General features: G+C 45.8%; 1 protein-coding gene across 1 annotated transcript in view; it reads left to right on the forward strand.

Moving 5' to 3' along the window:
* Positions 1 to 11,941, forward strand: part of rpgrip1 (RPGR interacting protein 1) — a gene marked incomplete at both ends in the record, with an annotated part of 15,727 nt that extends 3,786 nt beyond the window's left edge. The window contains 21 exons of the mRNA XM_083640120.1: positions 68 to 91; positions 361 to 507; positions 1,270 to 1,343; positions 2,357 to 2,583; positions 2,934 to 3,040; positions 3,189 to 3,239; positions 3,551 to 3,730; positions 5,034 to 5,151; positions 5,378 to 5,973; positions 6,089 to 6,238; positions 6,373 to 6,605; positions 6,809 to 6,924; positions 7,308 to 7,489; positions 7,944 to 8,000; positions 8,137 to 8,297; positions 8,894 to 8,930; positions 9,171 to 9,302; positions 9,815 to 10,004; positions 10,102 to 10,186; positions 10,634 to 10,761; positions 11,736 to 11,941. Coding sequence (XP_083496246.1) covers positions 68 to 91; positions 361 to 507; positions 1,270 to 1,343; positions 2,357 to 2,583; positions 2,934 to 3,040; positions 3,189 to 3,239; positions 3,551 to 3,730; positions 5,034 to 5,151; positions 5,378 to 5,973; positions 6,089 to 6,238; positions 6,373 to 6,605; positions 6,809 to 6,924; positions 7,308 to 7,489; positions 7,944 to 8,000; positions 8,137 to 8,297; positions 8,894 to 8,930; positions 9,171 to 9,302; positions 9,815 to 10,004; positions 10,102 to 10,186; positions 10,634 to 10,761; positions 11,736 to 11,941 — 3,201 coding nt within the window. The remainder of the gene's footprint in view (positions 1 to 67; positions 92 to 360; positions 508 to 1,269; positions 1,344 to 2,356; positions 2,584 to 2,933; positions 3,041 to 3,188; positions 3,240 to 3,550; positions 3,731 to 5,033; positions 5,152 to 5,377; positions 5,974 to 6,088; positions 6,239 to 6,372; positions 6,606 to 6,808; positions 6,925 to 7,307; positions 7,490 to 7,943; positions 8,001 to 8,136; positions 8,298 to 8,893; positions 8,931 to 9,170; positions 9,303 to 9,814; positions 10,005 to 10,101; positions 10,187 to 10,633; positions 10,762 to 11,735) is intronic.
* Positions 11,942 to 13,891: the final 1,950 nt, after the last annotated feature.

Raw genomic sequence — 13,891 nt, forward strand, 5'->3', positions numbered from 1 at the left:
CGCTGTCTGTCTCTCTTTTTTAATCAATCACACACACTCATTCTCTCTCTCTTATTCCCATTTCCAGGCTTATGAGAAGCAGCTAGAGGAGGTAAATGCACGCATGCACGCACGCGCACAGACACACACACACACACACACACACACACAAACACAAACACACGCACACGCACACGCACACACACACACACACACGCACACGCACACACACACACACACACACACACACACACACACACACAAAGCTCATTAAATATTCCATCATCAATCAATTGTAATTACTGCTCATATTCCTTTGCGTGTGTGTGTGTGTGTGTGTGTGTGTGTGTGTGTGTGTGTGTGTGTGTGTGTTCACCTCAGAGTCAGCGGTCACTGAAGAAAAGCCAGGGGGCGCTGCTGGAGAAGGTGGAGGAGCTGGGCGAGCAGCTAAAGCAGGAGAGACAGAGAGCGCTGGCACTGGACGGACAACTTACCACCGCCAGCCTGTCTCTGCACACCCTGGAGGAGGTAGAACACACTGAATTTCCTCATTTTACAGTACACAATTTAACTTTGCACGTGGGTGGCCCCAAATGGCAGTGAGAGGTAACTGATTGAGTTTTGAGGGCTTGGCTTGGATTTTTGAGGACAATAACCAGCAGAAATCATGTAATGTGGACATCAGTCAAATGCTCTCTCCCAGAAATAAATCACTTCTAAGTGGGGGAGTAGATAAAGGTGGTGAAGATTAGAAGTGCAAACATCATTGTTGAATCCAATTCTTTTTTTTGGGACAGAGTGCTTGTGCTTGTTGTTGTTTAGGAGAAGGTTTTGTCTTTCACTCTTTGATTTGTCACTTACTCTTTGTCAAAATGTAAATTTGGCAAATATGTTGAATGTGCCATATCTCAATTAGCAGGGAAGGAACGCTCTTGCTCTAAATGCTGCAGGTTTAACATTGATCAGAAACAACCAATCAGTCAAGACAAAAAGAGTCATGGGCGGGTGCTAAAACACATTCGTGGTGATCCCAAGCACCAACCTGGAATTGGCAAAAACTGCAGATCTTCAAATGGCCACATGAGACTGGCTCCAAAAGGGAGTCATTCCCCATCCACCCCCATGTTAAAAATGCCTGACTTTGCAGCAGAAATAAACGTGTTTACAGCCTGGTTCACAAAACGGTTTTGGTCTCTATATAATGAGTAAATGCCTGAAATGTAAAATAATGTTAATCATTTTAAGTGCAGAGGGTTTTCTAAAAGAGTCATACAGTTGTTGGTGTCTCAGTTCCAGGAGAGGATATCAGACCTGGAGGGAGAGCGGGCTCTGCTGAAAGAAAGCTACAACAATCTACTGGAGAGGTGAACGATGAGTGTTTTAAATCAGAGCCATGCGTATTTCAAAAGCAAAAACCTCTCTAAAGTATAATACAATAGAGACAGTCCGCATGTCTGGGAACGCCCATACAGGCTCTAGGAACGCCCACAATAGACACTGGGTTAGCTGGCTCAGCCTTGCTGGGGGCGGGGTCAGGGTGGGGTAAATTCCCCCGTTCTATCCATTCAGCAAAGTTAGAAGTTTAGCTGATAGCCCAGCCCAGGCAGACACGATCGGGGATTTAACCACCGCAGTAAACGCACATCTGAGCAGACGTCATGTGTTCTGCTCTAGAACCCCCAAACATGTAGTTTAGAGCCGCAGCACCGTCTTTTGGTGAGTCAGCCCATGAGATATATCGGCGGTTTTATCCCACTCGCACGCCAGCCGTTTAACATTTTGTGGGCGTTCCCACACATGCGGACTGTCTCTATCCACTGACTAGAGGTTTTGATTCATGTCATTGTTTGGTTGTTTGTTTGTTTGATGTGTGTGTGTGTGTGTGTGTGTGTGTGTGGTTTGTTTGTTTGTTTGTTTGTTTGTTTGTTGTAGTTGTAGTTTTTGTTTGTTTGTTTGTTTGTTTGTTTGTTTGTTTGTTGTAGTTTTTGTTTGTTTGTTTGTTTGTTTGTTTGTTTGTTGTAGTTTTTGTTTGTTTGTTTGTTTGTTTGTTTGTTTGTTGTAGTTTTTGTTTGTTTGTTTGTTTGTTTGTTTGTTTGTTGTAGTTGTAGTTTTTGTTTGTTTGTTTGTTTGTTTGTTTGTTTGTTGTAGTTTTTGTTTGTTTATTTGTTTGTTTGTTTGTTGTAGTTGTAGTTTTTGTTTGTTTGTTTGTTTGTTTGTTTGGGGGGGGGGGGGGGGGGGTAATCAGGCACACATATGATTGAAACCGCCCCTACATGTGAAAGACAACATCAGCTGTCAAGTACAATTTAGAAAATCAACATCGCTTCACCCACATATCATTTCATCCCCTGTTTTTTCCTGTCCTCTTACTTTTCAGCACCTTGTCTGTGCCAAGCAAACACGATGATGGCCCGACGCCGGTCAAAGAGAGAGACCTGGACCCAGCGAAGGAGAGAGAGAGAGAGGGCATGTGGAGGAGGGACGTCCAGAGGCTGGAGGAAGCACTGCGTGTGGAGAGGGAGGAGAGACGCAGGCTGGAGGAGGAGAGGGAGAGGCTGAGGCGAGAGAAGCAGACGTCAGAGGAGCAGAGAGAGCCAGAAAGAGGTAGAGCCCCATGCAAATATGTCTGTTGCAGTGTGAAAATGGCATGTGGCACATTGTTAACTTGTAGGAAAGATGTATCAATTGTATTTCTTTAGATGCCAAATAAAATGTTTAATCGTCAGAGCAGAGGCTGTAACACACTACAAAAGCCACACATGCAAAGTAGATAGCCTGGGCCCTGTCCAGGGTCCTGAAAGTGACAGCTACAATAGTCTACACTCAGTGAAAGGCACACTGTCCATTTGTCATTGAAGTTTGCCAATTAAAAATTCTTCGCTTAACAGGGTTGGTTCCAACTCAATTTAAACAATCGGGTTAATTCATGAAGCGTCCTATGTTGTTTCACATAGACACGTCTGGCTTGATGAGAGACAACCGAGTGGATCTGGAACAGGAGGTGCTCCATTACAGAGAGCAGGTCTCCACTCTGCAGGAGAAGCTGAACTCTGTCACCAAGGTCAGAGGAGAGGAGAATCTAGTATCATTGGAGTGAAATTACTGTTTCACCGCTTTTAAGTGAATTGCATTTGCGCTTTTGCACTTAATCTTATTTTTAGCCCGTATGCTGACATGATTTCCATCCTCTCGTCTTCCTCCTCTTTTAGGAGTTTGACATGAGTGTGGAGGATCTCAGCGAAACCCTTTTCCAGATCAAGGTTGGTACTCTCTCATGTAGCTCTATTATCCTTTTATTTGGCATACTGGCTACTTTCTATGTCAAAAGCATGGATGACGGCCCAGTCCTGCTATTCCCACCCTCGCTTTTGATCAAGCTCTCGTCTCTTCTCAAAGGAAAGCCTCCACATCTCCATTGGGATTTGATTCAAAAGATAAATTGATTGAGAAAAAAACCTTGCCTCGCTCTCTCGCTCTCTCTGTGTGTGTGTGTGTGTGTGTGTGTGTGTGTGTGTGTGTGTGTCTCTCTCTCTCTCTCTCTCTCTCTCTCTCTCTCTCTCTCTCACCACAGGCGTTTAGGCTCCAGCAGGAGAGCAGGGAGGGCCTGCGGTTCCTGGGGGCTGATGGGAAGGTGGAGGACTCATCCCAGGAGCTGGCAGACATCCAGGCGCTGCACGCAGAGACAGTGCTGGAACTACAGAAAACCAGAAGCCTGTTGCTGCTGGAGCACCGCATCAGTAAAGACCTGCAGGTACGCACGCATGCATACACACAACCGGATCGCTTTGTACCTTTCTGCAATCCACAGATACGTAGAATATCGCATTTCTATTCTGAAGCAACAATATGTTGCATAATATCATGTTTCTGGATATGTGTATATCAACGTTATACACGTCATAGAGTCTGCTACTGAAATAGTGCAGTGGTCATGCATTGTGGCTGGGGTGGATCCTTCCCTTTCCTCCCCCAGGAAGAGTTAAACACAGTGAAGCAGAGATCGTCTTTCCTCCCCCAGGAAGAGTTAAACACATTGAAGCAGAAACTATCTTTCCTCCCCCAGGAAGAGTTAAACACATTGAAGAAGAAACTATCTTTCCTCCCCCAGGAAGAGTTAAACACATTGAAGAAGAAACTCTCTTTCCTCCCCCAGGAAGAGTTAAACACATTGAAGAAGAAACTCTCTTTCCTCCCCCAGGAAGAGTTAAACACATTGAAGAAGAAACTATCTTTCCTCCCCCAGGAAGAGTTAAACACATTGAAGCAGAAACTATCTTTCCTCCCCCAGGAAGAGTTTAACACATTGAAGAAGAAACTATCTTTCCTCCCCCAGGAAGAGTTAAACACATTGAAGAAGAAACTATCTTTCCTCCCCCAGGAAGAGTTTAACACATTGAAGAAGAAACTATCTTTCCTCCCCCAGGAAGAGTTCAACACAGTGAAGCAGAAACTATCTTTCCTCCCCCAGGAAGAGTTTAACACATTGAAGAAGAAACTATCTTTCCTCCCCCAGGAAGAGTTTAACACATTGAAGAAGAAACTCTCTTTCCTCCCCCAGGAAGAGTTAAACACATTGAAGCAGAAACTCTCTTTCCCCCCCCAGGAAGAGTTAAACACATTGAAGCAGAAACTCTCTTTCCCCCCCCCAGGAAGAGTTAAACACATTGAAGCAGAAACTCTCTTTCCCCCCCCCAGGAAGAGTTAAACACAGTGAAGCAGAAACTATCTTTCCTCCCCCAGGAAGAGTTAAACACATTGAAGAATAAACTATCTTTCCTCCCGCAGGAAGAGTTAAACACATTGAAGCAGAAACTCTCTTTCCCCCCCAGGAAGAGTTAAACACAGTGAAGCAGAAACTATCTTTCCTCCCCCAGGAAGAGTTAAACACATTGAAGAATAAACTATCTTTCCTCCCCCAGGAAGAGTTAAACACAGTGAAGCAGAAACTATCTTTCCTCCCACAGGAAGAGTTAAACACATTGAAGAATAAACTCTCTTTCCTCCCCCAGGAAGAGTTAAACACATTGAAGAATAAACTATCTTTCCTCCCGCAGGAAGAGTTAAACACAGTGAAGCAGAGATTGGAGAGTGAGAGGGAGGAGAGCAGGAGGAGGACGGCAGACAAAGACAAACTGTTATCAAAGAGGAGTCTTCAGGTCAACACTTTACAAGGTACGAACAACTTCAGCAACATTCAGACAAAGAGAAGAGCGCCACCTACAGAAACTCAAACAGACAATCTAAGCTCCACCGACACTGTTTGACTGACAGGTGATTGCGCCACAACAACCCTAACCCTAACACAGAGAGGATTATCACTTGAAAGTCTTTGATTCGCTGCTTCACTGCCATAACGTGTTAGATTATATCTTCATGTTTTTCTATGTTTCTTCTGAAGCCCAGCTGAAGGAGTTAGCATACAGCCCCTACAAACGGACCATACCAATCCAGTACACCTGGCCGGGGGGAGAGCAGGAGGTGGTTCAGCCCATCGAGGATGACTTGTCTTTCTCTCCGCTGAGGCCCGGGGAGTCACTGTTGGAGATTCACCTCAAGGTCCATGAAAACACAAACATATCCACAGATCCAGTGAGGGAGCGTTTGATTCTGTTGATTGACCTGTTGTTTCCACACCTCAAGGCTGCCACCTTCACGCCGGGCGGGCTCAGGAGTATGGGCGGCCTTCGAACGGGCGTGGACGGCGGTGAAGACATTGTGACGTTCTGCACCTACACCCTGCTGGACTTCGAGGTGCACTCCACGCCGCTGGTGTCGGGAAGTCAGCCCAACTACGGGTTCACGTCCCGTTATGCCCTCGCGGCCCGCGACCTGGGCCGGCTGGGAGGCCAGGGGTCGAGGGTCAGAGTGGAGCTCCACCAGGCGTTAGGGGGCGTCAGGTTTGCAACCCACGGGGGCGGGCAGATGTCCCTCGCGGGGGCCATTGAGAGGAGAGGGGAGTGTGTCAGTGGACGTGCCAGTATCACAGGTGAGGAGGTGATGTATCAGGACAAAATTATATTATACTGATTTGTTAACAGCACAATACGTGTTGACATCTGTCCCTGTCGCTCTCTCTCTCTCTCGTTCTCTCTCTCGCCAAGGCTCTGAGGGTCACATGATTGGTGTTGTGGATTTCTGGGTGCGTCTGTTCCCTCCTGCGGAGCCCATGGACACCCTGATAGAGAGACCTGACCGGAGGACAGCGACACACAGGGGTCCTGTGCAGCACCATCTAGGCTGGCAGGACATCGGTCATGAGGTAAAATATACAACAGAATAAGTTATTATATTGTACCAATGTTTAATCTAGGTTCCTAAATGTTTTCAGCCAGGGACACGGATACAAATTGTATCTCATGCATCCGTGCTGTTGGTATTATCCTCCTACAGCAGGAGTTACACGACTACGGCGGAGGGATACCCAATGAGCTGGTGATAGAGATGGAGCGCTGTGTGGGCCTCAGTGCACGCTGGCCGGGACTACTTCCTGATGCCTACCTGACCTACAGGTTTTACGACCTGCAGCCTCACGTCTCTCCAACGGTCCAATGCAGCACAGACCCGGTGTTCAACGATACCGCCAGCTACCCGTTAGCAGTGACGGCTGACGTGTTGCACTATCTGAGGTATGCAAACATCTGCAAACAGGAATATATAGTAAATGCTTTCATTTACGTAAGGATGCTATACAGGTATCACAGCAAAGTCCCAATAAGAAGATTACAGGAAAATTATAGTAGATGCCATACACTTTCCACAGTTCCAATTCCAATATTTAGAGAATGTTTTTTGCAGTATACTGACAGTATTCCACTCTATTTTTGTCCAGGTCAGGCAGTCTGTGGGTGTATGTGTTTGACGACAGCGATGACCAGATACCACCAGCCTACCTGGCCAAAACCCCTGTCCCACTCCGAGCCTTGGCTACAGGCAGGGAGATCAGAGGTGAGCGAGAACAAAAAATAAAATGGTTGTGGGGGGTTGGGTTATTTTTGATTTATTTTAAGAAAATAATGGATTTAATCAATGGTCTGGATCACACGTTTACCAGACCTATGAGATGTCTCTTGGGCATTAAACAGCCTGCACTACAGTTCACAAACCACACTGTAGGTCCGATCAGCCTGAACCAGCCTGCACTACAGTTCACAAACCACACTGTAGGTCCGATCAGCCTGAACTACTACAGTTCACAAACCACACTGTAGGTCTGATCAGCCTGAACCAGCCTGCACTACAGTTCACAAACCACACTTTAACAGTATATCAAAGGCTAAAGGGACTTCAAGCGACCCACTCAGCAGTCCTTATGCTCTCTGTGTTGCCAGGTGACTATGTTCTGCGGGACCCGGCCGGTGGGCCACGCGGCATGGTCAGACTGCTGATAAAATGGAGATACCCTTTCCAACCACCAGCAGACTCGATGGACAGAGCGCCGAGAGAGACGGAGAGGCAAAGCAGAGAGGAGGCTGACGATGCACAAAGGCCCATAGCCAAGCCAAGGGTAAAGGTGAGGTTATTTTATACTTGGACAAAAAATTGAGTGTCCCTTCCCCCTAATTTAGATGTAAAAAATTCACCCTATTGGAATCTAATTAGCCCAAATGAATTGATGTGAAAGTGCCTGGTGCATTAATTAATACACAGGACAAGATGTTACTATCCCTTGTGCCAAAATCCGAGGAAAAACACATTTAGAAGCCCAATCCAGAATAAAACAAGCTAACAGGCTAACAAACTAATAAACAAGACACAAATCACCAGTTACCTACCCTAGCCAACAGCAGTATGAAGCATGTCATTGGGGTTTTCAAGTGGGCACCTTCCTTCACCGACGTTTCGTTAAGTTAGGCCCACGACACCTCAAGAAAGCTTAACGGTGTAGCAGCATTAAATGTATTTCTAAACACACCTTCCATTCATTCAGAAACAGCTTAATACCTTTTTTTGTCCCTTCACAACAGACTCAGATACCTGAACCAAGAGAAACCGAACCAGTGCAGAAAGAGACAAAAGTTCAGGTAAGAAAATGGCACATTCTTAGCTGAACAGAAAGGTTTTTCATCACAACGGTTTCAATATAAACAAAACACTGTATGTATATAGAGTATATACGTCTGTCTTTACCCCAAGTCTCGACCTCCGTCTGCCATACAGAGACGACCGCACGATGTTCCACCAGAGCAGAACGCCTCTCTGAGGCCGCCGGCCACGCCCCTCCAGTCCCCGGACAGGAAGAGATCCACCAAGAGGTCACCTGACCTTCACCAGGCCAGACGCCATCTGACCCCGGAGCCAAAGCACGCCTCGCCCTCTAGGTCATTGTCTTTATAAATACCTATTTTACTGTCATTTGTGCAGATCGCCGTGTTGTCAGGATTTTGTAGAACAAAAAAGGTGTCCAGATGTTGGAGTATTTGTGGACAAATGTGGATTTTTGAGGGGGGTGTCAAGGTTCTTGTTCATCATCTAATCAGGTATGATGTTCTAAGTATGCAAAACAGGGTTAGATATGTGTCATAATTCCACAAGTAGTTCTCACTCAATATGATAATATTATTCACCCCAATCTAGATTTTCATTGGTACTTTCTCTCTTTGTTAATTTTGCTTGCTTGGCTAGGCTCAAGAAGCACTGATATGGTGACAGTCATATCTCACACATATTAAAAGTATCTAATGTAATGTTATAGAAGATCTTCAGACAGACTTTCAGCCAGACGGTCGCCTGCCTCACTGTCGAGCAGGAGCTCTGCCAGAGATGCCAGGACTCAGGTAGGAGCTCACTCGCTCTTTCGGTCTCTTGGGAGGGATAAAAACGGATAGAGTCACCAGAAAATACACAATTAAAAACAATGGTAAATGAGAATTGAATGGTGAAACACAGCGACTCATATGTCCCTTCTTCTTCTCAGGAGTCTGTGGATGAAGAGCAGGAGAGGAGCGAGAGTGGTAACTATTCATATGCAATGCAATCGTTTTATCTCAATCGTAAAACAAAAAATGTCCGTAACCCATCAAAACTCAAAACTTTTACAAAATAAATACATGGAACATACAAAATATATGTAAAACATGTGATGCTGTCACTCCTTGTTTCTTAGGTAGGCTACATCATTTACACATATACATTATCATGTGCATTTTCTCTGAGATTGGTAATGAAATATATCAGCATATTAGATTTCATAGATCAAAGGATTATGTTCATTTGTTATCTGCATGTGTTCGCCTGCTGCAGGAGACAGTGACGCCCGGGAGTCTGCAGAGTCAAGCTCGTCACAAAGTGATATCATCGTTCCACCCAAACGAAAAATCAGAAAGGTACAAACGGAGTGACTGGCTCCTAGTGCGTTTGGGGGTGTGTCCAAATACACGTAGGTGTGTTTTAGGCGCAGCGTGAACTCAACCAATCGGAGTGTCATGCCCCATTACCTTTAAGAGCCAGGTGTGCTTGCTCCTTGACGCCTTGCTGCTGTATTTAAAGTGCGGATTCGGCAAGTTGGAGAAACGTGCGTCATGGCCATAATTATGCAGTGTCGGCTCATGCCAATCAAGCGCCCTAGGCAAAACTATGCAGCCCATCCACATGTTTATCAACTATTGTACCCATGACCACAACCCTCTAGCACACCCATGACCACACCCCTCGAGCACGCCCACGGGCATTTGCTTTTTAAACAGTGCTGGGTGTGAAATTGACAACTGTGTTGGTTGGACAGTAGGCATGCCATTTGCACTGCGCCAGGTGGAAGAGAGAGAGGGGGGATCTGGAATCAGTTCTACCTTTCAGATCTTCCCTCTTCTGAACTGGACTGAGGTTGGCTATGTTTCAGGGAGACAAGCTGAGGGTTGAGATTCTGTCCCTGACGTTCGGCCCGTCGTCCCACGTGACGCAGGACGAGTCGGTGCAGCGCGTCTACGTGGAGTACCGGCTGCTGGGCGTCCCCATGGAGACGACGGAGACACCCATGTCCCTCCGCAAGCCCACGGAGGGAGAGGAGATCCACTACAACTTCACACGAGGTGAGCTCTGTGTGTGTCTGTGGGTTTGTATGTTACAAGGCCCCACCCCCCTCTCTCTCTCACACTCACTCTCACTCTCTCTCTCTCTCTCTCTCAGTGATCTATGTGGATGGTTCCCAGTCAGCTTCACTCAGACAGTATCTTTACACCATGTTGGAGGGCACTGATCCCAGCCAGGGCAGGTACTGTACGCTGTGTGTGTGTGTGTGTGTGTGTGTGTGTGTGTGTGTGTGTGTGTGTGTGTGTGTGTGTGTGTGTGTGTGTGTGTGTGTGTGTGTGTGTGTGTGTGTGTGTGTGTGTGTGTGTGTGTGTGTGTGTGTGTGTGTGTGTGTGTGTGTGTGCGTGCGTGCGTGCGTGCGTGCGTGCGTGTGTGTATGCACGTGCGCGCGCATGAGAGTTTAATTCAATTATTGAGTATGAATGCATCATTTTTGTCTGTACTAATGTGCACACAACCACAAACTTGATGATTGATGGAATATTTAATGAGCTTTGTGTGTGTGTGTGTGTGTGTGTGTGTGTGTGTGTGTGTGTGTGTGTGACGTGTACGTGTGTCTGTGTGTGTGTGTGTGTGTGTGTGTGTGTGTGTGTGTGTGTGTGTGTGTGTGTGTGTGTGTGTGTCATGGCAGGCTAAAGTTCACAGTAGTCAGCGAGCCGGTGGATGAGGAGGAGGAGTGTGTGGACGTCGGACACGCCTTCCTGGACCTGCAGGAGCTGCTGCTCACAGGGAATGACGTCATCGAGCGGCAGATTGACAGTAGGTGTTGTGTTTGTGCTTTTTTGCAAATCTTTTTTTTTAATGTTCCAATAGTCTAAACTGTTCCGGGTGAGGGCGTCCCGGTGGTGTAGCGGTCTATTCTCGTGCCTAGCAACACGAGGGCCGCAGGTTCGCACCCCCATTGTTACCACCGGCTTGGTCGGGTGTCCCTACAGACACAATTGGCCGTGTCTGTGGGTGGGAAGCGTGTCAGGACAAGGTGTCCTGGTCGCTGCACTAGTGCCTCCTCTGGCCGGTCTTGGCGCCTCTTCAGTGGGGAGGCTAGGGGGGAATAATGTGTTCCTCCGAACCTGCTACATCCTCCCAGGAAAACTCCTCGCTGTCAGGTGAAAAGAAGCGGTGGCTTCACATGTATCGGAGGAAGCATGTGAGAGTCTACACCCTCCCCAGATCGGCAGAGGGGTGGAGGCTGGACCAACGACCAGGACCGCTTAGACAAAGGAAATTGGCTATTACAATTGGGAGAAAAAGGGTAAAAAAAATGTGTTGCGTGTTCCTTGTGTGCGTTTCATACGTTTGTGCTTTTACTGTTTTTATTTCACATTTTACTAAACTGCCAGTACTCTCAAAACTCATACAAAGCTGCACGAAACTAATAATAACATATTTTTTGTGTTGCCTTGAATGCACCATCCTGAATAGAGTGTATTGAAATTAGCTTTCTACTGTAGCAAATTTAATAAATAGTGGATCCATAGAGATGTAGCAGATATGCTAACAATAGTAAAGTGGGTCAATGCATATTTAATTGCTATCCTCATATATTCCCCATTATACTGCTTCAAATTCTGGGATTTTTCATGTAATTTTTGCACTTGCCCGGTATGAAAATGACCTGGCAGACAAGTGCATTTTACATCCCCGATTGGATTGGATTGACAATTTATTATAATTATGTAAATGATACATGGATTTTTCTTCCAGTATGCATTTATGTGTGTTTTCTGCTCTAGTTGTGAGCGTGGATGAAGAGCGGGAGGTGATCGGAAAGCTCAAAGTGTCTCTGGAAGCAGCGAAAGCTCTGACCGGGATTTACTGGCAGTTTCACCGGAAAAAAGAGACCAAGAAAGAAGAAGGAACAGATGACGATAAACAGGAGGAGGAGGGAGAAGAGGAGGAGGAAGAGGAGGAGGAAGACGATGACAGGGATGTCTTCTGAAAACCAAAAATATATGGGATTAAGCAAGTTAAACATGATTATTAATCCAATTTATTTTTGGGGTAATTTTCCGAAAGGCATTTGAAGCTGATCTCACAGGTTTCTTTATGGAGTTTGTAAATATAAATGTTTAACTCATTTCAGCTAAATAACACGCCCCGTTGTGACGTCCTCATCATATATTGACAATATCTTTCATAGTGGTTTTATTTTTCCAGATTCATTTAGTCATCTAATTGCATTATGGCATATCTCTGACTAACCGTGTATGCCCATTGCTCTACTTTGTCTAATAAATTCAGTTCATACTTGGTATATCTTTGGAATCTTTTGTGATTTTAACACTCAAGTAGGTCACTGAATTAACACCCAAAATAGTTGAATAATTGCTTTCAGTTACTGAACCCTATAACACCAACTGAATCATATTTGATTCATATTTCATATGAATGTTGGAGACCTCCACATCAGTGATTCTCAACGTGGGGCTGGGGGACCCCCATGGGTCCTTGAGGGAGTTCCAGATGTCCAGAAAAAATGGGAATAATTTATTTTCAGTACAATTTCATAACAATGACAATGTATGAGTATTTTCGGTCATGGGTTTCATGCACGTTCTGTAATAAAACATCTAAAAGGAAAATCCTCATCAGATGGGGTACCCTGGGACAAAATCTTATTACATGGGGATCCATGGTCTAATTTGTGTCAGTTTATGTGACCAGAATAGCTGTTTTGATTGATCATCTACATGAGGAGCCTAAGCTGTTCCACCTTTTGACCTCTGGGTGTCCCCGGAGGTCAACTTTCTACACCACTGATGTAGAGGAATGCAATGCACCATCACTGCCAGTGGCAAATGGGATCATGGAACATTTAAATGTTTGAATTTGGTGGAAAATGCTTTCAGATGTAAACTAATAAAAATTAAATTATGTTTTTAACTGTCATGTCCTACCTTCATAAGAAAATATACATTTTGGTATGAATAATCTTTTTTCCTCCAGTCCAGATAGCCTAGCGAGCCTGTGCACAAATCAGACTTCAGGGATCGTGAGTGCAGTATTTACAGGTAGGTTACCGTAAGTCACATCCAATTCATTTCCCTCTAGTTCTATCACTTTGTAGGTCTCTACTGTCACACCTGACACTTTCCTAAAAGAGGAAACGCATTTTCAGATGGAGGCTCAACTAAGCCAGGTCTTCACACTCAAACGCCCAGTCTCGTGATGGATAGATACACAACCCCTTTTAGTTAGTTAGTTATTTTTATTGACACAAAAGGTTAAAACATTTGGGTACAAACAATATTCAAAAAGGTCACATGAATATGATAAACCCATAAAGTAAAAAATAGTTACAAAAGTAGGCTAATACAGTAGGCCTACAATTTACAGCACGATTCCCCTTCACTCAGTCCATAGAAGCTTGCTGGTGCTCAATGTAGCGCAAGGCAAGCATTGCCCGCCAGGCTGCGCCAGCAAAAATGTCTTATTTCTGTTCAAGTGTCAAACCACTTTGGATTCTCATACGCAAATCTCATCATCTTCGTCCTCCATGAAAGAGGAGAGGTTGCTCTCCTCCTCTGGCGGTGCGCTGAACGTGGCACTGTCTGTATGCCCCGCGTAGGTCTGGCTGTTTGGTTTCTCCTCCAGGGTAGCAGAGCAGGGCTGGGTCTCAGGGGTGTAGTAGTGACCTCCATGCCTCTCTTGGTCATCCTCATCTCTCCCCCACTCCGCACTGTGCTCTGCCTCTCCATGGCGGGTGCTGAGGCCGTCACTGTTCTGACCCTCCTTGTAGCCGAGGCCATCCTTCTCCCCCATGACGGCCAGGATGTCTCCCAGCATGGAGGGTCCCAGGTCGACGTGGAAGGACATACACGACTCGGCGTGCTTCATTCCATCTCCGTAGTGAAGTGAGGTCTCTGGGAGGTCAGTCAGCTCGCTGAAG

This window comes from Poromitra crassiceps, assembly GCF_964638095.1.
Source record: "Poromitra crassiceps genome assembly, chromosome: 7".
Classification (NCBI taxonomy): domain Eukaryota; kingdom Metazoa; phylum Chordata; class Actinopteri; order Beryciformes; family Melamphaidae; genus Poromitra; species Poromitra crassiceps.